The sequence below is a fragment of the Rhincodon typus genome, chromosome 24 (assembly GCF_021869965.1).
Source record: "Rhincodon typus isolate 14 chromosome 24, sRhiTyp1.1, whole genome shotgun sequence".
Taxonomy (NCBI): Eukaryota; Metazoa; Chordata; class Chondrichthyes; order Orectolobiformes; family Rhincodontidae; genus Rhincodon; species Rhincodon typus.
Window position 1 is genome coordinate 20,093,440 of NC_063355.1, and position 26,889 is coordinate 20,120,328.

A 26,889-nucleotide genomic window follows, 5' to 3' on the forward strand; every position below is an offset into this window, starting at 1 on the left:
AACGTGCAGGAAATGCTCAGCAGGTTGGGTGGCTTCAGACGAAGGGGAAATGGGGTTCTTGTTTCAGATCTCTGATTCATTTTATTTCTCCCTCCACATAGAATCCCTATGCTGTGGAAGCAGGCCACTTGGCCTATCGAGTCCACACCGACCTTCTGAAGAGCATCCCACCCAGATTCACCTGCCCCTGCTTTACCCTATCCCTGTAACCCTGCATTTCCCATAGCTAACCCACCTAATCTGCACATCCCTGAACACTATGGGCAATTTAGCATGGCCAATCCACCTAACTTGCACATCTTTGGACTGCTGGGGGAAACCCGCACAGACACAGGGACAATGTGTGCAAATTGCACACACAGTCACCTGAGTGTGGTATCAAACCCAGGTTCCTGGCGCTGAGAGGCTGCAGTGCTAACCACTGAGCCACCGTGCAGCAGGCCTGAGTGTTTCCAGCATTTTCTGTTTTTATCTCAGATTTCCAGCATTTGTGCAGTGGTGACCCTTATTAACCTGTCTTGAACAGTTTACCATCTCAGTTGCATTCGAGCACTGAGGCTGCCTGTGAAGAATGCCGTAGGGTGCCTGCTGTTCACTAATAACTTCACTGGTTTAAACCAATGTAAGCTTGTTCATTTTAAAATTTCTAGACTGATTTACTTTCTAACACTATTGCAAACATGCATGGACGTAATTACAAGGCAAAAATAAAACTGTAATTACTTTGGAAAGCAATTAGAAAATGCTTCTTTTAATGAAACTGCCCTTTTCCTGCAATGATTTCTTTCCAAGTGCAAAGATGTTTCAATTAGTATTTAATTTTAATTACTGTGTTTTGACGAGATCTTTAAATGCTTTCATTTGGAATGCAAAATATTTAAGATACTGAAAAGAATAGATTTCAGGAGGTTAAGATTTTGATAATTAGGATGCAACCTATCCATTTTTAAGAGGTTAATTCAACAGCCTAATTCACAAAGGTTTTTAATGTGGACTCCGAGACGCGCACTTTTTTTTTCATATCAGTGGTTTAATGCTTCAAAAATCGCCATAGTTTTGTGACGTCAGATTCAATCTTTTGAGCTGTACACTGAAAATAATTGTGCATCATACCAAATATTTAGTAACTTTTATTTTGGTTATCCTTGTGTTTCACTGGTGCAGATCTTAATAAAACATACATTTTTCATTTTACAGTGTGGAATCATGGTTCTGAAAATGTTGCTATCTTGCTTAAGTTATAGTACGTTTACACTTATAAATTCATGAACATCTTTGGATAATGAAGAGTGGACAGGTTTTAGTTAAAGACCTCCTTAATTCTATATTACAGGTATATATTGATGAGTGTTGAGGCTGTTGTATTCTTGTGCTTTCCAGATGGTAATAGTAGCAATATTTCTTCTGGACTGATAAACCGATGTAGGTTCTATTCTTTTGAAGATCTAATATAGATTTGCTCATTGGACAGATTTGTTACAGAGGTTTGGTACTTCTTGTTCCAGAATAATATAGCTGTGCACTCTCTTACACATACGTGTTGCTACACCCTGGCCTGATAGTGGCTGCTAGTTCCGTGTTCTAAATTCTAGTCACTTGCTAATTAGCATGCTCTCTTCTTACAGTAACATCAAAACAGTGGGAATGCTAGATTTAATCATGACGAATGTAGAATCGTTAGAGTAGAACCTCCTGGTATCTCCCACAGTCAAAGTAAGTAGATAGCTGAGAGTATTCAACACTCAGCGAAGCATAGGGAACATCTCCATTCCTATGCCTGTAAAGATTCTGACATTAGGAAACCAAGCCATTAACTGATAAAGGAGCTTGTATGTGTTTTGAACCTTAGTGTAAATAATTCTTTAGTAGACCCTTGACAGGTTTTTTTTCCTATTTCAAAGTCATTTTCTCTTTTGAAGAAAAATACTTGTTATTCAAGAGTCTTTTTTTCAGTACAATCCCAATTTGAGTTACTTATTAATTTGAATTTAGAAACTTTTGAATTGGAAAAGCTCACCAACTGGTCTTGAAAATTCACATTTAAGGTAGATTCAAACTGGCTGGGGCAGTGTTGCATCCTCAAAAGCAAAATGGTACAAATCGGAAATAAAAACAGAAGTTGTTAGCAGACTGCTGAGTTGGTCCAGTATTCTTATGTTTATGCTGCCCTTACACCACCTCTAGGGCTGTGCCAGGGTTTCCTGGTGCGAGAAAGCAGATCCAGCATCCATGCCCTTGGAACCTGATATTGTACACTGTGAACACTAGTGGTGGACACAGTCCATGAGACTTCCACATAATCATACCTATGCTGCTCACAAGAGAAAATCATATAATAAATGCACAGCACTTTCAAACTGGTAAAAACTGGAACCTTTCTTATCCCTAACCTCTCTAAACTTAGAAAGATTTATTTGCATGCAGCCCTGGTCTTAAAGTGGCCTTATTGGAATAGATCTCTTTTGACTGATGCACTGTTCCCACATGCTCTTGCTTCCAGTTCTCTGTGTGATTGGCTGCCTGTCCATTGGAAACACTGGGAGTTGGTTTAGCTCAGTTGGCTGGATGGTTGGTTCGCGAAGCAATGTGATGCCAACAGTGTGGGTTCAATTTCTGTCACCAGCTGAGGTTATCATGGAGGACTCTCCTCAACCTCTCCTCTTACCTGAGGTATGGTAGCCTTCAGGTTAAACCACCACCAGTCATATCTCTCTCTCCCTCAAATGACAAGATTCTCATCTTTTAGTGAGAGAGCAGCCTTGTGGTCTGATAAGACTATGATGACTTGACTTGAATGGAGACTATTGACCCTATGAAGCCCTGCGACCTCAGGCTTGACAACTATATGGGAAATCCTGCACCATTATTCAGGTGGCAGAATGGGAGTGTGGGTGGCACTAGTGGTGAGTGATGTCTGCAGTTTGTCAAAATCCACCACCTTTTTACATTTGATGGCTCCACCACAACACACACAATTTGTACTGTTGATAAGAGGCACTGTGGCAACCCACTATCTCTACTACGTACATGTACAGGACAGGAGAGGCACCGAAATCCCACAGCCTACAAGTTCCCCTCCAAGCCCCACACATCAGCCTTTTCCTTCATTGTTGTTGGTCAAAATCCTGAAATTCATTTTCTCCTCGCTCTGTGGGTGTACATACCCGCAATGGAAAGTCCAAGCAAGTAGCTTCTCCAAGAAAATTAGGAATGGACAATAAGTGCTGCCTCACAGTGCCAGGAACCTGGGTTCGATTCCACCCTTGGGCGACTGTCTGTGTGGAGTTTGCACATTCTCCCCGTGTCTGCATGGGTTTGCTCTGGTATCCTCCCACAGTCCAAAGATGTGCAGGCTAGGTGGATTGCCAATGCTAATATGCCCATAGTGCTCAGGGATGTGTAGATTAGGTGGGTTATAGGGGGATGGGTCTGGGTCAGATGCTCTGAGGGTCAGTGTGGACTTGTTGGGTCGAAGGGCCTGTTTCCACACTGTAGGGATTCTATAAATGCTAGTCCTGCGATGCCCACATCCCATGAGCAAAAATTTAAAAATAAATCCAACAAAAGAATAGGGGATATTTGCTGTTTTGTGGATAACCATAACTTAACTTAAATGATAATACATGGATTTATTTTGAATATTTACAATGATGAGTAACAGTAGTTGCTCATGAACTGTTTAAATATCTGCCCTTTATTCTGTCAGCCTCTCCCATTCACGAAAAAGTAAAATGGATTATTCAGATCGATTTGTAAAGTTAAGGGACATTTGTAGCTATTCCCTACTTAATTTCCTTTTATTGCGGTTCGTTAGATGTTCATTGTTAAGTCTGGGAAGTACATTTTAAAAAAAAAAAAGTTGGTTTTCCCTTTTCCTTTATACAATGCCTTCCATTTAACTCAAATCTTGCATAGCCATCAGATGACAAGTATCTATCTTTTCAGAGTGCAAGTAAATCTGCTTCAGAATATTACAACCAAGTTGCATTTTGTACTATTACAAAATGTTTCCCAAAAAAAACTATTTCCAGATCACTTTGTGCTAATTATGTCATAATTCATTTGCATGCCCCTAAAGCTCATAATTTTCCTCTGTCCCTTGGTGTATAAAGCCATGAGGACCTCGTACAGCGCTCATGCTGATCATTTTTTGATATAAATGACATTCCATGCAAAATCTAATATTCTGTAAGCATAGCTACACTACACAAGCTCATGTCATTTAATCAGTATTAGGGTAAAGCCTGTGAAGACGGCGGCTTAAAAACTGGAAGACAGAATGTGTGGTTTAATGCAGTTTGCAGTTTTGAGAGTTTAAACACTTAAAAAGCTTGAGATGCTGGGAGTCAGTTATTTAAAAAATTTTAAGTTATTGAAGGACTGATTCGATTTCAGCGATGTGCTTTTGTTGAAATACTGCATCATCCATAAATTCGAGGTTGGCTGAAAGGCAGTTTATGATCATTCTTCTGTTTGGTCTGCATTAGCGCAGTACTGCTGTTGTTGTTACCAGCCAGTTGATTCATTGATTACATTTAGGCAAGAGACTAGGTCAATTTGAGAATTGGTCATTAGCTGCAACCTGACTGAATGTTGAGCTGTTAATCATTATTATCAATCCCTGCACTTCCCATACAGACTGTAGGGAGTTTTAAAGGATGCTGTGCTTTTTAGGGAGGTGTGTACCACTAGGGGGCAGTCACGTTGCACCATCATACCATGCTAAATCAAAGGTGAGTATGATAGAAAACAGTGGCTTCTGTGCCATGTACAAACATGAATAAAGAAAGCAGTTACAATTTTATTACTTGTATTTCATAGAGAAAAATCCCATCATTTAATTTGGTTCGCTCTAATGCTGAGTTTAATTAGAAACAAACTTTCTTAGAATTATGTGTTGGAGTGTTGGCCTTTTATAAGTGGTAATTGCAAGTTTCAATTGATTCTTTTGTGATTTTTTTTTAATATAATCTACAATATTACAAATTGTTTGGGAGATTTTGCTTCCCAAAAATAATTATTAATTTCAGATGATTTATGCAATGGTAAAAATGTAGTTGTAAATTTCATTGTAATGGACTAGCAACCTAGACATTAAGTTCAAGGTACCTGTTACAATATGAGATGTGGAATTCAACCATTTGTGGGCCGTTAATGGCATTGCAGGAGAATGTCTAGCCTGCTATCTTTTATCTGTTCTAGCCTACATGTGACTTCAGTGTGACAGAACAGCTGATGCATGGGAACTGGTGAATCATCACTTCAGAATGACAAGAGACGAGCAATAATTGTCCCTTGCCCATATTCCTCAAACCATTGAGACAGCCAGCGCATTTTATAGCTGATGAGAGGCTGGTGACAATTGAAGCTTTCCCAATCTTTGTGGAACTCCTGCCCTCTCTTTCCCATTAGTTAATGAAGGGCAGGCACCTATGCATGCTGCACACATTTACTCCAGCTTCATTAGTTGCAGTTGTAGGTAATTGCCCTTCATAAAGATGTAACATGACAACAAATTTGGCTGTCTGTGTGGAAAATCTGCATCCCCACTTTTCACTTAGTTGAGGCAATTTGTCATTTACACTATTTTAACTTCTGAGCAAGTTGAGGTTGAACTTCTTTTGTAGTTAGCTTCCTTTCTGGTAGAATGCTTCAAATGCTGCACAGAATTGAGACTCCCAACTACTTATTGGTCCTTGTTAGCCATTGTGGGAGGGAGATGAGACCTCACTCATCTGGTTATAAGGGTGGGTGTGATGCTGTCCCATGTGTGGGGACAGTGGGCTTTGCCTATTCGATGGGGACATGTAAAGGGTTGGGGGTGGGGGATGTATGGGTGCAGGGAGACAAGTGCAAAAACCCATAGCTCATCTGCAAGTGGGGTGGTGCGTGAGGGAGGAGTGACCTTTGCTCACTTTAGCACTGGGTGACCACCTTGTGGCTGAGACGCTGTTGTCCAGCATTTGCATTTTAATAGTTTAAGCAGTGTACCAGGCAGCATGACATTGTTTAACTGCTTTAAATGTACGTGTAATCCATTGAGTGTCTAAAGGACTGCTGGGCCCTGCTGATGTCTGTTTAGCGCAGCAGTGCACTAACATATGGTGTCAACAGGAATGATGTGAGACTCCCCCCTCCATACAGTGCTGTGTCATTTCTCTTGTTTGGGCTATTGTATAAGGGCATGAATAATTTTAAATATGAGATGGCTTAACACTTAACTGGAGCGTACCAGCAAGTGAATGCTGCGAGGACATGATATTATAGCCACAAGTTCTAGTTATTGATGTCTCATGAAGTATTATCTCTTTGCAGGGCACGCTCATCCAACATCTAAAGGAGCACATTCTCCATGGCAACATGAGCAGCAATGATGTCATTATCTACTACTCTACAGTAAGTGCAGATTATTGTGTGCATAAATAATGTACAGAATGGGAAGCTGCACCACCTTCCCGGTTGTTGCAGCACAAATAAATCCCTGCACTTGTCAAAGCTTGTCATTTCATTTGCATAACCAAGGGCAGCTAGGGCCTTTTCTGTAAAAATACAAACAATTATACTTGAATTTGTTTTCATTTCATTGGGTGTGGGGAGGGTTCAGTTGCCAATGAAATTAAAAGGGCAGTGTAGTGGAGCTATCGTTGGATCATTATGTTTCCTGCTCCCTCCATGTTATTGTCAGTGATTTCCCCTGGTGTCACCTGTATACACAGCAGCGCTGTCCATTTTCAGACTTCACTCTTGCTCCTGCTCTTGCATTCAATGGTAGGTGATGGCCTAGTGGTATTATTGCTGCACTGTTAATTAAGAGACCCCACTCATGTTTTGGGGCCCTAGGTTTGAATCCTGGCACACCAGATGGTGAAATTTTAATGCAGTAATAATCTGGAAATAAGAGTCTAATGATCATCATGAAACCATTGTCAGGAAAATCCCATCTCGTTCACTAAATTCACTGTCTGAGGGGGAAATCTGTCATCCTTACCTGGTCTGGCCTCAATGTGGCTCAAAGCACAAAGCAATGAAGTTGACTCTTAACTGGCCTCTGGGCAATTAGGGATGGGCAATAAATGCTGGCCTAGCCAGCGATGCCCACCTCCCATGAATGAATTAGAAGTCTGAGGTTCTTGAGTAGATTTGTAGCTCAGGTTGTGGATGCTGTGGTTGGTTCGCTCACCGAGCTGGATTGTTAGTTCACAAACGTTTCATTACCCTGCTGGGTGACGACATCAGTGCAGCCTCCGATGAAGCATTGTTGTATTTTCCCGTCTGGTATTTAAACTGTGGGGTCTGTTGGAGTTGATTACCTCATTTCCGGTTTTCCTTTGCAGTGGTGTATATAGGGCCTAATTCTACGTGTTTATTGATGGTCTTCTTGGTGGAGAACCAGGCCTCTAGAAATTCCCGTGCTCGTCTCTGTTTGGCCTGTCCTAGGACCCTGACAATACCCCAGTCGAACTGGTGGTTCTCCTTATCCGTGTGAATGGAGATGAATGAGTATTGGTTGTGTCATTTTGTTGCTAGTTAGTGTTCAAGTGTTCTCGTGGCCAATTTCCTTCCTGTCTGTCCAATGTAATGTTTGTCGCAGTCCTTGCATAGGATCTTGTAGGTTACGTTGGTTCTGTCCATAGTGGGTAAGGGGTCTTTTGTTCCTGTTAGGGGGTTGATGTAGGTTTGTGTGCCACTCTGATGCCCAATGGTCGTAGGACTCTTGTGGTCAGTTCGGATATGTTCCTGATGTACAGTAATGTGACAAGTGTGTCAGGGCGTACTGTACCTTCCTGTTGTTGATTGTGTAATAGGCATCATTGGACCCAGCTGTTCGGGTATCTGTTGTCTCTAAATACTTGGTGGAGGTATTCTTCTTTTTGGTGTAATTCCACGATGCTGCAGTGTGTTGTGGCTCATTTGAACAGTGTTCTACCGTCACGTCCAGGCCAACAGGGAATTTCTGACCAAAGTATACAGAAAGGCCCCACACGGATGAAGTCCTAAATTTCAACAGTAACGACCCCAACCCCCACAAATTGAGTTGTGTAAAAACACTGTCACACAATCAACAACAGGAAGGTACAGTACGCCCTGACACACTTGTCACATTACTGTACATCAGGAACATATCCGAACTGACCACAAGAGTCCTACGACCATTGGGCATCAGAGTGGCACACAAACCTACATCAACCCCATACCAACTGCTAACAGGAACAAAAGACCCCTTACCCACTATGGACAGAACCAGCGTAATCTACAAGATTCCATGCAAGGACTGCAACAAACGTTGCATTGGACAGACAGGAAGGAAGTTGGCCATGAGAACACTTGAACACTAACTAGCAATAAAAAGACGCGATCAATACTCACTCGTCTCCATTCAGACGGATAAGGAGAATCACCAGTTCGATTGGGACAACATCAGGATCCTAGGCTAGGCCAAACAGAGACGAGCACGGGAATTTCTAGAGACCTGGTTCTCCACCAAGAAGGCCATCAACAAACATGTAGAATAAGACCCCATATATACGCCACTGCGAAGAAAAACCGTAAATGTGGTAATCAAATCCAATGGACCCCAGAGTTTAAATATCAGGTGGGAAAACACAACAGCGCTTCTTTTGGAGACTGCACTGATGATGTTACCCAGCAGGGTAATGAAACGTCTGCGAACTAATGAACCAGCTCGGCAAGGAAACTAACCAGAGAATGAATTAGAAAAAAATCACTTGTAAATCTGAGGTCGTGTATTGGTGTTTACTGCTTGCACCCATGTTACTTTTTGTACACTTTTGTCTACTTGATTTCATTAGTTTTATTTTAAAACAATGCAATGTTTGTCCCTGATTTTAAAAATCCTCCTTTTCCTTTCTCCACCCATTTTTGATTTACACTGATTCCCCCACCCTGATTTGGTGCAAGGCTTGTGCAGAGTCTTGACAGCTCTGGTATTGGCCTGTCCAGTTCTTGTGGAGACTGGAACTTGTGTGAATTGATGGTCCGCGAGGAGTTGATCACTTCAGTTTCTGCCCTGAAAATCAGATGTCTTGCTGCAGAAGGAGAATGGTGCCCCCTTTCTTGGTCTCCATTTCTCCTTGCTGTATTATATCACTTTTCTGTCTCTCTTCCTTGCCAGCCCCACTGTATTTCTTTTTCTTACTTTCACTTGCTCCTGAGGTCTTGCCTCCCAGCGTCCCACCATGAGTACTGTTCATCATGCATGAAATATGGGTTACAAATTGCCTGGAGGAAAATGCACTATCTCAACACGATTCAGCTCATTCCTGATGGGAGCTGGAAATGTTTTGAAGTGCAGAGGAGAACATGCCACTTCTATGGCTATGTTCACCATTGAATTCATGAATTCCTATGGAGATGAGAGCATGGAGTGATCTGAGGATGTTGTTCTGTTGAACTATTCACACATGGATGTAACAAGCTGACATACCCAATGGAGCAGCAGTTGACTGTGTATGTGACTCAGTCACGTAAACACAAAGGATTGGCCACAGGTTAGTCCAGTCTTGTTGGAGCATCCAAACTGCCGCAGCTCAAAAGCCTGTTATCGTTGGTATTGGACTTTATTCTTGCACAAAGTTCAACACACAACATGACAGGATGGTGAACCTTTATAATTTACTTCATCACAGGTTTACTTGAACCCCACCCCAGTTGCTTGATGTTGTGGTAAACCGTTCTTTACTTTTCTGTTTATGAATGGCGGTCATTCCCATGATATACTTGACAATGTAGTTGCTTCATGAATTCTCAATTTTTTTTTTTTTTTTTGCAATCTTAATTCCTTTTTCTTGCCTCCACTGCAATGAAGGCTAGGATAGGCTATTTAATATGCTTTCTTATCATTTAAATGCAAGTTGCAAGGTAAATGCAAACAGGTCTTTGTGACCTGTTCCTCTGCAATTTTGTCTGATATTCCACTGCTCCAAGAAACCAGTGCCCCAGATTTGGGAATCCTCACATAATGATTCCAGTTGCACCTTTTAAGTAATGTCATCTGATGTTTGAATGAAGCTGCTTTTTCTTCAATCTCTCTCTTTTCTAGACTGGCTGGATGATGTGGAACTGGCTTGTATCAGCTCTTGCTACAGGAGCCTCCATCGTCCTGTATGATGGCTCTCCACTTGTTCCTTCTCCAAATGTGCTGTGGGACTTGGTTGACAAGCTGGGGTAAGATGTTGTTTGCCTGTGACAATATGCAACAATATAAAGGGGTGGGTTGAAATAGATCAGAACAGCACAAGGTGAGGAGAAATTCCTTCACCCGGAGGGTGGTGAGCCCTTGGAATTCTTCGCTAGAGAAAGAAGTTAAACCCAAAACATTGAATGCCTTCATGAAGCAGTTAGATATAGGTCTTGGGGCTAAAGGGATCAAAGGGAATGGGGAGAAAGCAGGAACAGGGCACTGAGTTGAATGATCAGCCAGGATCATATTGAATGACAGAGCAGGCTCGAAGGGCTGAATGGTCTACCCTGCTCTTATTTTCTGTGTTGTAAGTAAATTGTGAAGATTATAACAGTTTTCATTTCCTATACATGATGCATCTTGTAGAAAATATAGGATGTACATACACTGCTCATTGAGCTTAGAACTGATTAAGGCACTTAACGCTGGGTTTTCGGTGTAGTGCTATGAGTTCTCCATGGCATTAAATGTAAATCCAATACAACCAAGTACATATTGTAAAGTGTGATTTACATCATGTGTACATGCATTTACAGTTCATGTTTGTTAAAAATAGGAGAGATTACATCAGAATTACATCAGTTCCATGCAAACATTTTTTTTTTTGTTGCCTTATTACAAGCAATTTGACTTTGATAATCCTGCAACAAGATGTAGCATATAATATTAAACAGTTGAAATTAGTGTTTCTACTTTTTTAATAATCCTACATTTGAATGTGGGGAAGACTAAGTGCCATTGTTTGAAATGCAGTATTATCATAAAGTTATTTTAATGGGACTAGAATGATTGTTCAGTTTGAGATTTTCTAAGTTTGTGTATGAGCAGGTAGGTGGTGCCACAGGGTCCCCTATCTTCTCCAAGTGCAAATTGCAATGAATCAAATCCTTAAACTGTTTCAGAGCAAAGCAAGAATTCACCAACTTTTTGGTGTAAATGGCAATGTTTGAATTAACCAATTAGCAAAGTACGGATTCAAGGGGAAAAATTATTTGTACTGCATGAGGGGGGAGTGCTGATTGGATGGCAGATGGACTTTCGTTAGGATATCATCCTGAGAAATAAGCCAACAAATGGCGGTCACCTGTTTTGTTGAGTTGAAACCGATGCAGTGTTTGTACATGTTCTTTCTGTCTGGAAAGGACTGGGCCCTGTGTATGAATATGTGTACCTTCTAGTGTACACAAGTGCACACATTGAACCTGACTGACAATCCTAAATTAGTTGTCAGCACAGTTCTTCACACGCTCAGGATAAGTTGATAGCTATAGGTGCCGGCCATTCCCAGATTCATTGCTCAGGGAAATGCCCTTGGAAATCAGTGTCAACCTACCTGACTTAAAATTTAAACAAAGTCTGGCATTTAACTGTCATTCACCATTAACAGATACACTTTGCATGGCAACACCTTGATCAGTAAACTAATCAGCATTCTCCTCTTTATACAATAAACGTTGTTTCTTTCCCGTGTTTTGGGTATTGTTGCAAAATGCCCAGGAGAGTGAGAGATGAAATGTTTTGACAAAAACATTTTTTCAGCAATGCTCAAAATTTATACTAGCAAACAGCTATATCCAAGCTCGTTATTCTCCATCCAAGTTTATCCAAAGGAGTGTAATAGCAATTTGTGATTTACATGTTAATTCTGATGCTGATATGTGGATTGTTTCCAGCTAAATCCCTTTTGTATTTTCAAGAAAATTGAATGCATGATTGTCTCTCTTGTGGCTGCAAATGTGTTTAGTTCTTGATGAGATGAGTGCATCTCATATTCTGAATCAAGTTCTCGTGTGTTTTAATGGGCGTCACTGGATGTCGACAGCTCCTGGCAGATTTGCAGAGCTTTTCCTGAGATAGATACCTTTTAATCCTACATCATTGATGTTTGTATAAATATTTGAAACCAGTAGCAGAAATGTTTAGCAAAATATATTGATTTTACGATAGATTTACATAACTATTTAGTCCATTTCCTCCTAATGTTTTATGACTTTGTTAAAATGCTCAGGTGTTAGATTTGTCAAATTGTTGCTTAGGGAAGCAGAGGGTATAAGATTTTGCAAAGAGATATTAATTGCAACATTTAATACCCTTTCAAATTAAACTGAGTGTGATGTCTGGCAGAGTGTCTATTTTGGAAACTCTAGTTTTCTGCATGTTAAACTCTTGCATGCTGCTGATACTCTTTTAAAAATAAGCAACTTAGTCTCACTGCTAGTCATTTCATTTTTAAGTATCTTTAATATGACCATTAGGGGCTTTACCCAGTTTGTTCAATATTAACCTTTTTCTGGTGGTGTAAATTGAATTGTTGCATGACAAGTTGTTTAAAGTGAAAAATGAATTTTTGGTGTCGTTCAACTTATTAAAATATCATAACTGCTATAATTCAGCCAATTACAACAACTTTAGCTATCGGTTGAGCTAATAGGGTTGTTGAAGGAGCTCGTGGGTTCATAATAGCTAAAAATCTAAAGTAATAGTATAAAAGTTGTATGTGACTATTAATTTGTCTTCAACCAAAAATAATTTTACAATTGTAAGGGAGGCCATGTACAATTGATATTGACCTGTTACTTTTTTAAATTGTATTTTAACAGTTTGACTAATAACTCGTCCAGGATAATAAAGTGTGTCAGGAAATAACTTTGCTACACTCTTCATCCATGAGCACGAGAACAAACGGATTTTGTTTTAATTAAGGATTGGTAGGAACTGTATCATTATTTAGAAGACAAACTGTAATGTTAGCAATTGGGGTAGAAGATAGGGTATGGTAGAGAAGAGAAGCAGGCAGTCTGACACTTGACACCACTATCTTTGATCAAGCTAATAAAGATTTATTTCACTAATGCTAAATGAGTTAAGTATCGCCCTTCAGTAGAACCCTTGTTGAATAGGAAACACTAAATTGTTGAAGTTTGTTGCCAAACTTGTGTGCCAGTGCTAACTTGCAGAACTGAAAGCTAATTTAAATTAGCCTCATTTTGAAAATAGTTTGGAAAATTGTTAATTTTAATTTTTCATTGCAATACTGTCGCACTAGCTTGAAAGCTAATCACAAACTGCTGTGTGACAGCACTAACTTGCAGATATTGAAAGTTGATTTCAATGAGTTCCATGTTGAAGAGAGTTTGGAAAATTCTTGTTTATTTTAATTCCTCATTGTAATGCATTAAAATCATGAGTGCTGGGAAGCTCACCTAAATGTCAGCTTTATGTCCATGCTGCCATAGACACAAGTTCATTGTTCCACTGTTCTGTTTTTCAATATGTTTTTTTTTTGTTATTCTGATTATTGATATAATCATAAAATTGGAGTTGTTTGTGTTTTGCAAAGTTAGATCACTTTCACTTAATGGAATGAACTTTACAGACAAATAAAAAGTATAAGAAATATGACTTTCATTGCAGCACAGGGGAAGAGTGCAGTGCCAATAAACTGGAATGCTTCTTTACGGCTGAGGCAATAAATTAAGCTGATATCGATATCAAGTAGAAATGGAGTCTCTGCAATAGCTTTGGTAACCAGATACCGAGGACACTAAAATGCAAGCTGACTGTGTGTCAGGTAATATATAAGAGACACACTTTTTTTTTTTTTTTTTTGCATTGCCAGAAGACTAGGTGTTTGAGGGAGTGGGTGTGGGTAAAGGGAAGAGTGAGGAAGTGCAGTAGTGCTGTCCTGCCTGTGAATGTAGGGCCATCAGGAGAAGTGCCCAAAGTGTACTTGCTACACATGCACAAAAATTAAAGATAATTACTTCAGCGGTCTCGCCAGCAGATTCCAAGTCACGAACAAAAACAGAAATTGCTGGGAAAGCTGAACTCAGCAGGTGTGGCAGCATCAGTGGAGAGAAATCAGTTAATGTTTCAGGTCAAGTGACCCTTCCTTAGAACAGTTCTTATTTCCGTTCTGAGGAAGCATCACCCATCCCGAAACATTAACTCTGATTTCTCTCCACAGATGCTGCCAGACCTGCTGAGGTTTTCCAGCAGTTTGTTTGTTTTTATTTCTGATTTTTAGCATCTTCCAGTTCTTTCAGTTTTTATTTAGCAGATTCCAAGTGTCTGCTCACAAAAAAAAGTGGGACAAATGCTGTCTGGATGTCAAGCATTCCTGGACATGGAACAAATACAGAAAATGCTGGACAAACTCAGCAGGTCTGGCAGCGTCTGGGGAGTGAGGGAGTTAACATTTCAAGTCCACTACAACCTCCTCATTCGAACTGAACCCAAAATGTTAACTTTTTTTTTTCTCTTTACAGACGCTGCCGGTCCTGCTGAGGTTTTTCCAGAATTTTCTGTTTGTTTCAGATTTCCAGCATCTGAGGTATTTTTTGCTTTTATTTATACTGATTTATGGGTATGGCCAGGTTTTAAAAAAAAAAATATATACACATAACAGCTGGTTATTCTGCCAAAAAGACATGAACCCTGAATGAATGTCATTGTGCCTAATGGTGGTTGTCTCTGAGTGGGCCTGAACACAGCACATTGAGCTGATTATTGTGCTCATTTGAACCAACTGGCATGTGAGTACAGATATGTTGTATTTGTAATGACAAGCTTAGACTTTGTTTTCCCCTATTAGTGTCCTTATGGAAGCTTCAGGGAACTATGCTCTTTCTTTCAAAATAGGCACGAACAAGATATTAAGATGACTGGCAAGAATCAATTGACTTTTGCAAATTCACTGTTTTTCCTGTGATTAGCCAAATGCATGAGCTATGAACTATTCTTTTGCTACAACTTGTAAAAGTGTACTAGAACAGCACCTTCCTTTGTATTTTTGAAGATAATCATTAGCAGAGTAGATGAGGGCAAGCCAGGGGAAATGGTGTGTATGGATTTCCAGCTGGCTTTCCAAAAGGCCCCCATACAGGAGGTCATTAAGCAAAATAGTGCACATTGGTAAAGTGGACGATATACTGGTGAGGATTGAGGATTCATTAATGGGGGGAAAAAGAACAGAGTGAAAATAAATGAATCATTCTCAGGTTGGTAGGCTGTGACCGGGGGGGGCCGCAGGGATCTGTGCTTGGGCCCCAGCTGCCTTGATCCATATTCATGATTTGAACATGGGGACCAACAATAATATTTCCAGATTTGCAGCTGACTAAAAACTGAGTTGTAATGTGACTTGTGAGGAGGCTTCAGGGGAATTTGGACATTGAGTGAATTTGGGTAATGTGAGGTTATCAACTTTCATAGTTAGAATCAGGTGTAGATCATCTCTTACATATTGAGAGATTGGGAAATGTTAAAGTTCAAAACGACTTGAATATCCTTGAATCATAAGTCACTGAAACCTAATGGGCAGGTGCAGCAAGCAGTCATGAAGGCAAATGGTATGTTGGCCTCTGTCATATAAAGATTCAAGTACAGGAGTTTGTATGTCTTGCTTTAATTGTGTTGAACCTTGTTGATACTGCACCTGGAATATTGTGGCATTTTTGGTCCCCTTACCCAAGGAAGGATATGCTTGCCATAGAGGGGATACAACAAATGGTCACCAGATTGATTGATTACTTTAAGGTGGGACTGTCCTGTGAGGAGATATTGAACAGAGTGGGCCTGTATTGTCCATGATTTAGAAAAATGAGAGGTGATCGTATTGAAACTTGCAAAATTCTTAAATGGCTATACAGAGTAGATGCAGAAATTGTTATTCTGGCTGGGCTGTCCAGAACAAGGGGAGAATACCTCATAATCAGTGGGAAGGCCATTTTAATACTGAGATGAGAAATTTTTTAACTGAGTGTGATGAATCTTTGCAGTTGTGCACCCCTTAGCTCTTGCTTAGCCCTTGTTAATGTTCAAGGCAGAGATCAATAGTTAGCTAGAAAATAAGTAGATAGATAAATAGCTCAATGAAAAGCTTCAGCAACCTATCTCTATTTCAGCAAAAGTCAAGTCCTGTATTAGCAAGTCACACTGGAGTTGTAACCAGCATCAGAAAAATCACTGGGAATCGGAGGAATATTTTTTTGCTGGTTGACATTGTACCCAGCATGGAGGAAGGTGGTTGTGGTTGTTTGAGGCCAATCATCATAGTTCCAGGACAACTTTGCAAGAGTTCTTCAGGTAGTTTCCAAGATCTAATCCTGTTTCGCTGTTTCATCAATGGAACGTCCCTCCAACGTAAAGTCAGAAATGGGGAGGTTCACTGATGGTGGCACAATGTTCAGTACTACTTGCAGCTCCATCATACTGAAGATGTCTGTTTTAATGTGCAGCAAGAACTGGATAACATTTAGGCTTGAGCTGATAAATGACAAGTAACGTTCATGCCACTCAAATGCCAGGCAATGATAGTCTCCAACAAGAGAGAATCTAATCACTCCTTGACATTCAATGCCATTATCATTTGAATATCCCACTGTCAAAATCCTTTAGGTTACTGTTGACCCAGAAACTGATTTGGTCCAGCCATGTAAATACTGTGCCTAGAAAAGCAGGTCAGAGGCTGGGAATTTTGCAGAGAGCAACTCACCTACTGATTCCCAAGAGTTCGTCTGTTGTCTACTAGGCAAAAGTCAGGAGTGTGATAGAATACTGTTCGTTTAGTTGGATGAGTGCATATCCAAAACATCCAAGAAGATGGACACTATCCAGGTTAAAAGCAGTCCGTTTAATGGGAATCCCATCTGCTAACTGAAACGTTCATAGTTGGCAGCAGTATGTACCATCGGTGGGAGGTACTGCAGTGACTTGCTAAGGTTCCTTTCACAGCACCTTCCAAACCATTAACCTCTGTCACTGAGGAAGGACAAGCTCAACAAATCCATGGGAACACTAATGCCTGTGACTTATCCTGCAAAATGCATGGAACTATATTGTTGTTTCTTCATTGTTGCTAGATTACAATTCTGGAATTCCCTCCCTAACAGCATTTTGAAGGCACCTGCATTGGATGGATGCAACACTGAGACGTTGCCTCGCCACAACCACCTTGAGCAATTGGGGATGAGCAACAAATGCTGGCCATTCTAGCAATGCGCACAACCCAATTTAAAAAAAAGATTTAAAAAATGCTGTTAACTCAATTCCACAACTACAACCATTTGATTCCAAAATGCTGTAACTAATCAGTCTTCAAGTTGCAATGGGTGCATCAGTAATTGTGTAATAACATAAACCTTTTGTGACAATTGATACTTTACCCAGCGATTTATAGGATATGGATATGTCTGGGAATAATACAAGACCTTGAGCAAAATATATATCTTGGTTTATGTATTGTAGCCTAATGGAAAACAAAGATTTGACTTGTGTCATAGTAAATCTATAATGCATATTGATGCACTGTGGAGATTTTTTTTGTAGATCCATGAAATCGTATACATAAGGCAAAAGAACAATTACGTAGGTAATTCTATCAATAATGTGTACCTGATCCAGTTTTAAGTTATATCTGGAATTGTCACTGCACATGTATAGACTAAATAAATAAAACAAAGAACTGTGGATGCTGAAGGTTTGAAACAACGGTAGAAAATGCTGGAGAAACTTCAGTTATGGAGAAGGACTCGAAACATTAACTCTGCTTTCTCTCCACAGATGCTGCCAGAGGTGCTAAGTCTCTCGAGCAATTTCTATTTTTGTTATAGGCTAATGGAGGTGGCTGATATTTGATAAATAGGAAAAATAGTGATGGTTCAGCATTTGTTGAATAATGTAAAGAACTCTGCATAAATTTCGCTACAATGCTACATGTTGCCATATCAATTTGTTTATTATCAGCAGGTTTGAATAGAACTTGTTTAAATGAGGGAAGCTTGTAACACATGCAAGATACTGCCATTTGACATTATACTTTTGTATTTTTGGTTAAATGTATTTTAAGGTACTGTACTAACTTGCAGGGAAATGGTTTTTAAACACCACAAGTTGAGCTTTTAATAAGTGAAGACTTTGGATTGAATGATCTAAAGTTACATATCTGATTGGAGCATAATGCTTCAGTGCGGTCTTGTTCAGATAATTTATATGGATGGAAAAGATTGCCTTTTGTCCATTTTCCATCTATTTATTTTCCATTTTTGCAGTGGATTTCTTGTAATTTTGATACCAATAAGGAAAGTAAAAAGGCATAGTTGTATTTCTGCCAATTACTAGGAAAGACTTCTTTAAAGAAGTTGTGAATGGCTATTTTGAATAAAATGACAGTAACACTAGGGTAAGGTAGCTGATTCTCATTGTACTAATCTTGAGATTTGTTTCCACATTTCACGGTCGCTGTCTAAATTTGCAGAGTAGTGTGCAATGTCATCCCAGTTTTCAAATGAAAAGAATTAACTTCTCTTTTTTCCCCCAGCATCTCGATGCTCCTTTTAAAGGGAAGTGTTACAGTCCTTGTTGAAACCAATAACTATTTTTAAAAAAATGAAAGGTATCCCTCCTGCCCTTACACCAGCAGAAAGAAAATCTCTGGACTACTTTTTGCTTCTTCAAAAATTTTTTCTGTTTCAAATGAACTAATATCGACCTAATTAATGTTTGAAATAAAGGGTGAAGGCTATTTCAAATTTAAAATGTATATTTCACTTTAAATAGTTGATGCAACAAAGATGCGCTTCAGAGTTACAAGCGTTTGCATTACTTCTTTACAAAGTAAGACCACATACAGTCTTTCTCACTCTCCCCTTGTCTGTAGGATTTCTCGCTTCCCATCCAATTATTTTCAATCCTGGAGTCACATTCAGCAGTTGTCTCATCCAAAGTCTTCAGAGACAGCTATGAAGCACCTCTGTAAGCTCATGATGGTCTTGATTACACAGAATGCCTAGAGACTTCCTTCTCTGACCATTTAAATGGTCCATTGGGCAAAAGCTGAGATTGCAGCAATAAGTCTTGTTCAATCCACAGTCCATCGCTCTGTCTGCCTTCTGCTCTCTGCTCTTTCCAATTTCAACTGTATGACACACAATAACACAGTCATTGCTCTATTCTGGCCTTCCTAGCAATTTTCTGGTTCCGAATCCAAGGTGTGTTTGCAGTCTGCCAGACAGAGAACTATTCTCTTCACACCTTCTCACTGTGTTCTGAATTGCCAAGCAGAGAACGCTGTCTGATTCAACCCGCTGCAATTACCTTTATATTTACCCTTTGCTTCTTAGCTGTTCAGCCTGATGACAATCCTAGGTCATGTGGACACTAGTTAGAACCTAATAATGTCAAAATCAGGAAACCAATTATCCCTGTTTCAGAATACTCCCTAAACTTCGTTTCTCTCCACAGAGGTTGCCTGATCAGCTGAGATTCTCCAGCACTTTATTTTTGTTTCAGGTCTCCACCATCCACAGTTCTGTGTTTTATTGTGGTTTAAAGGGATGTTGCATGAAAAGAAAATAATTGCTTCCGAAAGCACATGGATTGTCACAGCCAAGGACTTCCACTATCCATCCCTCTTTATGGTACAAGTAAAATGTAGAAAATAAAACTTAAACATTCGAATCTTCCACAGTTATGAACATCTTGCATAAAGTTGGGACACTTCAGAAGATAAATGCTTAATTTTGCAAGATCTATGCTAAATTTTTCCCTTTTAAACCCCTGCAAAGTTCATTTTAAAGGTACCAGAAAGCTTGGAACTAACTGTGATGGCAAAATGATGTTAAAGTTTATGACAGGAAGCAGGCTGCCACTGACTCATATTCTTAATTCATGTGTTAGTGACAGAAAATGCATTTTATTCCAAGAAAACCTGACCTCTCCTTTTCCAATATGTTAAGCCTGAAGTGGTTTTGTGTGGAATATCATTTCTGTCAGTCAGATTGTGCTGGTGGAGAAGTTTTTATATTGCAGCGTAAAGAGCATCCGATTCCTTAGATAAGAAAGTGGAGATTTCACCTGAGGCACTTTTCAATAACGTTCCTAATTAGCCTAGTTGCAGACTGTTCGTACTGGATGGTGGGTCACAGAACAAATCTGAAACCTCGTTAAGGGGTGGGGACGATTTGAAGTTCAATGCTCAGGAGAGGTCTGTATATAATAGAACTTGTGTGCCTCAGAATCTGAGTGCTTTAATCTATCAACTGCTTTTGACAGAGTGGACGATCTGACAAACAGAAGGCAATGAATGAATGAGATCATTTATTTTATATGGTGGTTGATGTTGTATTGGGCAATATTCGGTTGTTTTGCGTAGCCACAGTACATAAGTAATTTCTGATTTGCTTTATTACACCTGTAACATAGTGAATATTCCTCCAGCTCTGTCACTCTTCAGGTTTAACTGATAGACTGCAACATTACTAATGAGGTGCTTGCTATAGAAACAGGAGGTCAGATGTAATTGGAAAAAGGTGGGTGTCTGCTAATTATATGTTTTCCATTCTTGTGAGTATCAGGAGATTTCTCCTAATCTGTTACGCGGTAACCTTGTTATTTTAGAGTGCAGCTTTGCTTATGTCTGGATAATGGGATGCAGTAATTTTAGTGTCGTTAGCACGTTTCAGTAGCACACAAATATGTTTGGACGCCAGATTGTAAATGTAGATTAGAATCCACAAGGGTCCAAGTGCTAATTATTCAGCAACTCTACATAACCCTTTCCCTTCATCATCGTTTACAAGTACTCAGGCTCTTGTACAACCCTGCAGCTTTAGTTTAATTGCAAGTCTTTTATGTGGAACTTTTTAAAGAAATTTCTTGAAATTCTAAATCAACTAATCAGAACATAGGAATTGAATGTAGAAAAAGGCTAATTAGCCCATCAAACCTGGAGTCTGGAAAAGGAATACTTTGATAATGAAATATTTAGATTTTTAACATGTAGAAAATGTGAAGGAGGTTTGTTAATCATGATTTACCCCTTCAAATTGCTTTCTAATTTATTTACAGTCTTGAAGAGCCACCTGCAGTGTCTAGTAGTTGCTTTGAATAAATAATAAGTAACCCATATGGGCTCAAGCTATGTCTGCCTCTTCGTAGGATACATCGAACAGTCCCTCTTCCGCTGCTGCACTGGCACTATCCCCCACCTCTTGCTCTGCTACATCTATGACTGTATTGGCGCTGCCTTGTGCTCCCACAAGGAGCTTGAACCATTCATCCACTTTACTGACACCTTCCACCCCAACCTTAAATTCACCTGGATCATCTCTGATACCTCTCTCTCCTTCCTGGACCTCTCTGTCTCTATCGCTGGTGACCGCCTCAAAACCGATATCTATTTCAAGCCCACCGACTCCCACAGCTACCTAGACTACACCTCCTCTCACCCACCCTCCTGCAAGAATGCGACCCATCTCTGAATAAGTAATCACAGTCCACCACACACTTCCTCCCCGCTCGTTTCAATACTTTTGCATTACCTATCTCATGGAGATTCTTCCTTCCCCAAACTGCTAAGTTTCTGAGATAGTAGGAACTGCAGATGCTGGAGAATCTGAGATAACCAGGTGTAGAGCTGGATGAACACAGCAAGCCAAGCAGCATCAGAGGAGCAAAGGGTCTAGGCCCAAAACATCAGCTTTCCTGCTCCTCTGATGCTGCTTGACCTGCTGTGTTCATCCAGCTCTACACGTTGCTAAGTTTGAGATTGTATTTATTTGGACAAATAATGACTGAACTGTTTTGTTGTTTTGGTGATAAATATTAGGACTTGTGCTCTGCCACCTGAGTGCTTAACATTATTGTTTCCAATGCAGTTAAATTCTATTTGCTCTTTTTTGTTACCATGAAATACCAGATATCATCCTCTAGTTAGCACATCTTGTTATGTACTCTGCTTCACAATTGGTAAGGAATAAAAATCAAATATAACCCACATTGGTCCCTGTGCGAAGGTAACAGTCTAGATTATTTGCTTAGATTTTTGAACTCAGATTCTGTATTGTAATAAGAGTAACTTGACAATTGAAACTTTTGGTTGGGTTTTCTCTGTTCAGGCTGGTACTTTGACAGGAAATCTCCTGACTTGGTGGACCCATCTTGAAATAAAGGCCTCTGTCACATGCACCTTTCACTCCAGAATCAGATTAGAGATGACCAAGAGATTGGGAAAGTGCAGAGATGGGCTGAATAAAAGGCCCACTGCTGGGGTTTGCTTAGATTTCAGGCTCTGTAGCTCTCATTCCAATTCATGTGACTCATGCCACCTTATTCCGCTCCCCCCCCGCCATGCTACCTCCATTAGTGCTCAACGAGTATCCATTACGACAGGAACAAGTGGAGATGAAAATCAACAAACTTCCAACAATCTGCGAGAGCTCTCACTTTAAAGATATAAATCTCCTGGGGTGGTAAATCTGTTATAAAGAGAAGTATAAATGCTGGGTGGGACAAGGATTATAAAGTAGGTTGAACTCCATGAAAACTTGGCTCTTTTGACCCTCTCAGATCAGATATACCGACAATACTCCCTCTCTCTAACCTGTGTACTGTATTCTCTGCTCTTGATGTGGTTTTCTCTACAGCAGGGATTCCAAATGAAGGCAGTGACTTAATGAATCATCTCTGTTCATTCTGCAAGCATGACCACTACTACCCCTTTATAGTTGACTTCTCTTTTAGCGCATCATCTTGCTTCTCCTCTGACCTTTCTGTCCTTGATCTGCTGCAGTGTTCTAATGAAGTTCAGTTCAAGCTAGAGGAACAACATATTCTTCTTTGGACTGGGCACTTTGAATCCAGATGGCTGTAATGTGGAATTCAATACTTTTAGATCCTAACATCTGCCTGCATTTAGTTTCATGTTTCTTTGCTGTTTTTTTTCTTATTTCCTTTGATTTTTATTTTTGGACAGTATCTGTTCAGGACCCTGACATTGTCATCTCTTCTTGGCAGATCTTTTGATTCTTTATTAGTCTAATTGTTGCTCCCTTTGGCACAGTACCATGAAACCTGGTCTTTTTGTGTTCATCCTTTCACTCTTCTTCCTCCTCACTTGATTGAAAACCATTGGGTTTCTAAGAGACCTGCAACTTTTGAGCCTGTTTCATTGTCCACAGTTGTTGTCAGACCTGCTGAATATTTCCAGAATTTTCTGTTTTTAATTCAGATTTCCAGCATCTGCAGTGTTTTGCTTTTCTTTATCTTTTTTGTTGTTTATTGCATAATTTTGCCATATTCTCCTAAAATTAAGCATGGACACATTGGGCAAATTCTCGGACATCCAATTATAAGTTCACTGAAACAGAAACAGAAATTGATAACAAACTCAGCAGGCCTGGCAGCATCTGAGGAAAGAAAGCAGAGTTAGTGTTTCGGGTCCAGTGACTGTTTTACAGCCTGATAATATCTAGGAGAAGGAGGTATTTACACAGAGGAGACCCCTGTAATCTAATGAAGAGGAGACCGTTGGAGGGTTGAAATGCAGACTGGGTGACCGCTTTGTGGAACCCCTAGGTTCTATCTGTAAAAATGATCCTGAGCTTCCAGTTGCCTGCCATTTCAATACACACCCTGTGTTCCCTGGCCAGCATTACTGTCTCAGACTTGCTGCAGTACTCCAGTTAGGCTCGGTGCAAGCTGGAAGAACAAACATCTTCTGCTTTGGGACCTTGCAGCCTTCAGGACTCAATATTGAGTTCAATAATTTTCACGAATATCACCTTACACGTCCTTTTTCCTACCCCAACATCTCTGGCCCTGTTATGATAGAGGCTGTTTTCAGCACAGCCAACCTATTTTCACCAATCATTGTCCCTATTATCTGCTTTTCTCCTTCACTGGCTTACTATCAGCTGCCCTTTTGTCTGTGTAACTCTCTGCCTGTCTTTCTGTACGGGCCTGGTCTCCCCCTGTCTACTGCTTACCACCACCCCCCCAAAAAAAGGGACTTGAAATGTTAACTCTGCTTTCTCTCCACAGATACTGTCAGACCTGCTGAGTTTCTCCAGCAATTTCTATTTTTGTTTCAGATCTTCAGCATCTGCAGTTTTGTTTTATTATAAAAGTGCAGTGTCTTTCCTGTAGCCTGTAAATAATAGAAAGCCCAACAATGTGCACATTTTATTTGCTGGAGCTTCATGCTGCCATGCTCCTAGCTAAGGTTGCAAAATTCTGTCACTGTACAGGGCATCAAGACTAAATCAGGTCACTGATTCTTCTGCATGTTTATTTTGACCTTCTCACGAATAAGTGATCTATATTATATCTGCCACAAATAAAATGGTATGTTAAACAGAATTTTATAAGGGCACACAAAATGGTGTTGAATAGTATGGAATGAGCTGAAGCTGCATAATTTTCCTCAATTTGTTTTGAATATCGTTTTTCCTGTCTGCACGTATGTTCTAAGTTCTAATACATGTGGACAAGCAACTACATAGTCATAGTGATGCACAACAGTTTCATCTTCTGCCATTTAAAATGATTGATGCGTTACAGTATAGGCTGTCAGCCTACATGAAAGAGTAGTTTGACCGAACATCTGAATCACACTGTTGCACGACTGAAGACAATTTTAAAATCTCTATCAGCTTGATTTTTAAGTAAGCTGTTCAAAGTACAATTTCTTAGATTACAAATGTTATTGATGCATATCTTGATAAAGCTTTGGGGAAAAATGTGAAATTACAAAAAAATCAGTCTGTGCTTTAGTTCAGTTGATAGAAGTACGTGGTCTCTGCATTCAAAAGAAAAATTATCTATGACCTTAGATTGAAAATACGAGATGAGATCCTGTTGATTTGGGGATGGAATTTATTCCCTTTTTCACTTGCAGAGCTTTCTAATGTTGCCCTTTTTAATGTAATGCAGTCCAATGTTTATAGATGCTTCTGACTAATAAATTAATTTTATGTGAGATTGAAGAGAACGTAAATGTAACTCGAACTGATTTTCCATACAGTAAGATTGTTCCTCTTTCAAACATTGAAAAGAGGTTGCTTATATTTTTATTGATCTTCGAAGGTTCAGCTTCTTGGTATTATATTTGCTGCTAGTTTGTATCTTTCTTAGTGGGCACTGAGGTTACATACCGCACCCCCCAACCTTGTTACATCACAAAGTAATTGCTAAAAATGATCCAGAGCAGGGTGTTAGTTAGTACACTACTGACAAATTTTTTTGAAATTTCCTTAGTCTCTGACCTGCTGTTGTACCAACTGTGTCTACGTGGTGAGTCCATTTGAGTTTCTGGTCAATGGTAAACCCCCCCCCCCCCCCCGAATGTTGGTAGTGTGGGATTCAGTGATGGTAACACCATCGAATGTCAACGGGTGGTGGTTAGAATTTCTCTTATTGGAGATGATCATTCCTGACTGAAGGCTGCTGCGAATGCTTCAGTCTTGCCATTTGCACAGAGGTGTTAGGCTCTTCCCCCATTCAGGATGGGGACGTTTGTGGAGCAGTGTATCAGCAGTATCCTTTAGGACCCAACCAGTTTGATTGGAAATGCTGCTGCTGAGCCACTGTTTGTGTTGGACATTTTAACCCCTCATCTAGTTTACATTTTGTGCCCTTGCCACCTTCCGCGCTGTCCCCAAGTGTTCAACGTGGAGGAACACTGATTCGTCAGCAGAGGGAGAACAGGAAGTTTCCTTGCCTATGTTTAACCTGAAGCCATGAGACTTCATGGGGGTCTGGAGTCAATGTTGGGAACTCGATAGTATACCACAGTGTCGCCACCTCTGCTGGGTCTGTCCTTCCGGTGGGGCAGAAGATATCTGGGGATGGTGATGGTGGTGTCTGTGATGTTGTCTATAAGGTATGATTCCTTCAGTATAACTATGTAAAGCTGTTGCTCGACTAGTTGTCTGGAGTCACATGTAGGCGAGACCAGGTGAGGATGGCAATTTCCTTCCCCGAAGGAAGAACATAAATGGGCCTGATGGGTGTTTCCTGTTTCATGGTCATCAGTACATTCTTAGTTCCACTTTTTTATTAATTGAATTCAAATTCCACCATCTGCAATGGTGGGATTTGAACCCAGGTACCCAGAACATTAGCTGAGTTTTTGTATCAATAGTCTAGTGATAATAGGCTAGGCCATCGCCTCTGCAAAAGAGGATTTGAGTACAGGAATAGTGAAGTCTTGCGTCAGTTGTAAAGTGGTTTTGTAGACCACATCTAGAGGATTCCTTATCTCAGAAAAGATATTATTGTCATAGACAGTGTGTGACAAAGGTTCACTGGTCTTGTTCCAGGGATGATGGCATGATACTAACGAGAGTTTGGGCAAATGGGCCAATGTTCTCTGGAGTTTCAAAGAATCAGAGGTGGTCTCATGGAAACCTACAAGATACCTAAAAGAATAGAGATCTTAAATGCAGATAGGATCATGCACTCTCACGCACGCTCGCACACACCTCCGTTGGGTAGTCTAGAACTGGAAGGCACAATTTTAAAAAGAATTGAATGCTACTGAGTCCAAGATGAGGAGATTTTTTTTTTTGACTCAGAGGGTTGTGAACCTTTTGTAATTCTCTATCTGAGATGGCTGTAGGAGATCAGTCTTTGAAGATGTTTAAGGTACAGATTGAAAGATCTCTGATTACCAATAGCATTGAGCGTTATGGAGGTATGGTGAGTAGAAGGTATTCTAGTGTTCATTAGCCACGATTGTACTGAATGTTGTGGCAGGCTCAATGGGCTGCATGGCCTTGTTGTATTCTTATGATTGTGTAGGCATTGGAATCAAAATGATTTGTTCTAAAAGAGCAAAACTTAAATTACGTCTGACCTATATAAGATGCCTGATGTTCATATCCAAAATATGGATATTCTAAAGCATT

General features: G+C 40.1%; 1 protein-coding gene across 5 annotated transcripts in view; it reads left to right on the forward strand.

Annotated features, from left to right (window-relative positions):
- Window positions 1–26,889, forward strand: part of aacs (acetoacetyl-CoA synthetase) — an 86,663-nt gene that overhangs the window by 24,942 nt on the left and 34,832 nt on the right. For all 5 annotated transcript variants that reach the window (XM_048611354.1, XM_048611357.1, XM_048611356.1 and 2 more), the window contains exons 5-6: window positions 6,316–6,396; window positions 10,061–10,185. In XM_048611354.1, the coding sequence (XP_048467311.1) occupies window positions 6,316–6,396; window positions 10,061–10,185 (206 nt within the window). The remainder of the gene's footprint in view (window positions 1–6,315; window positions 6,397–10,060; window positions 10,186–26,889) is intronic.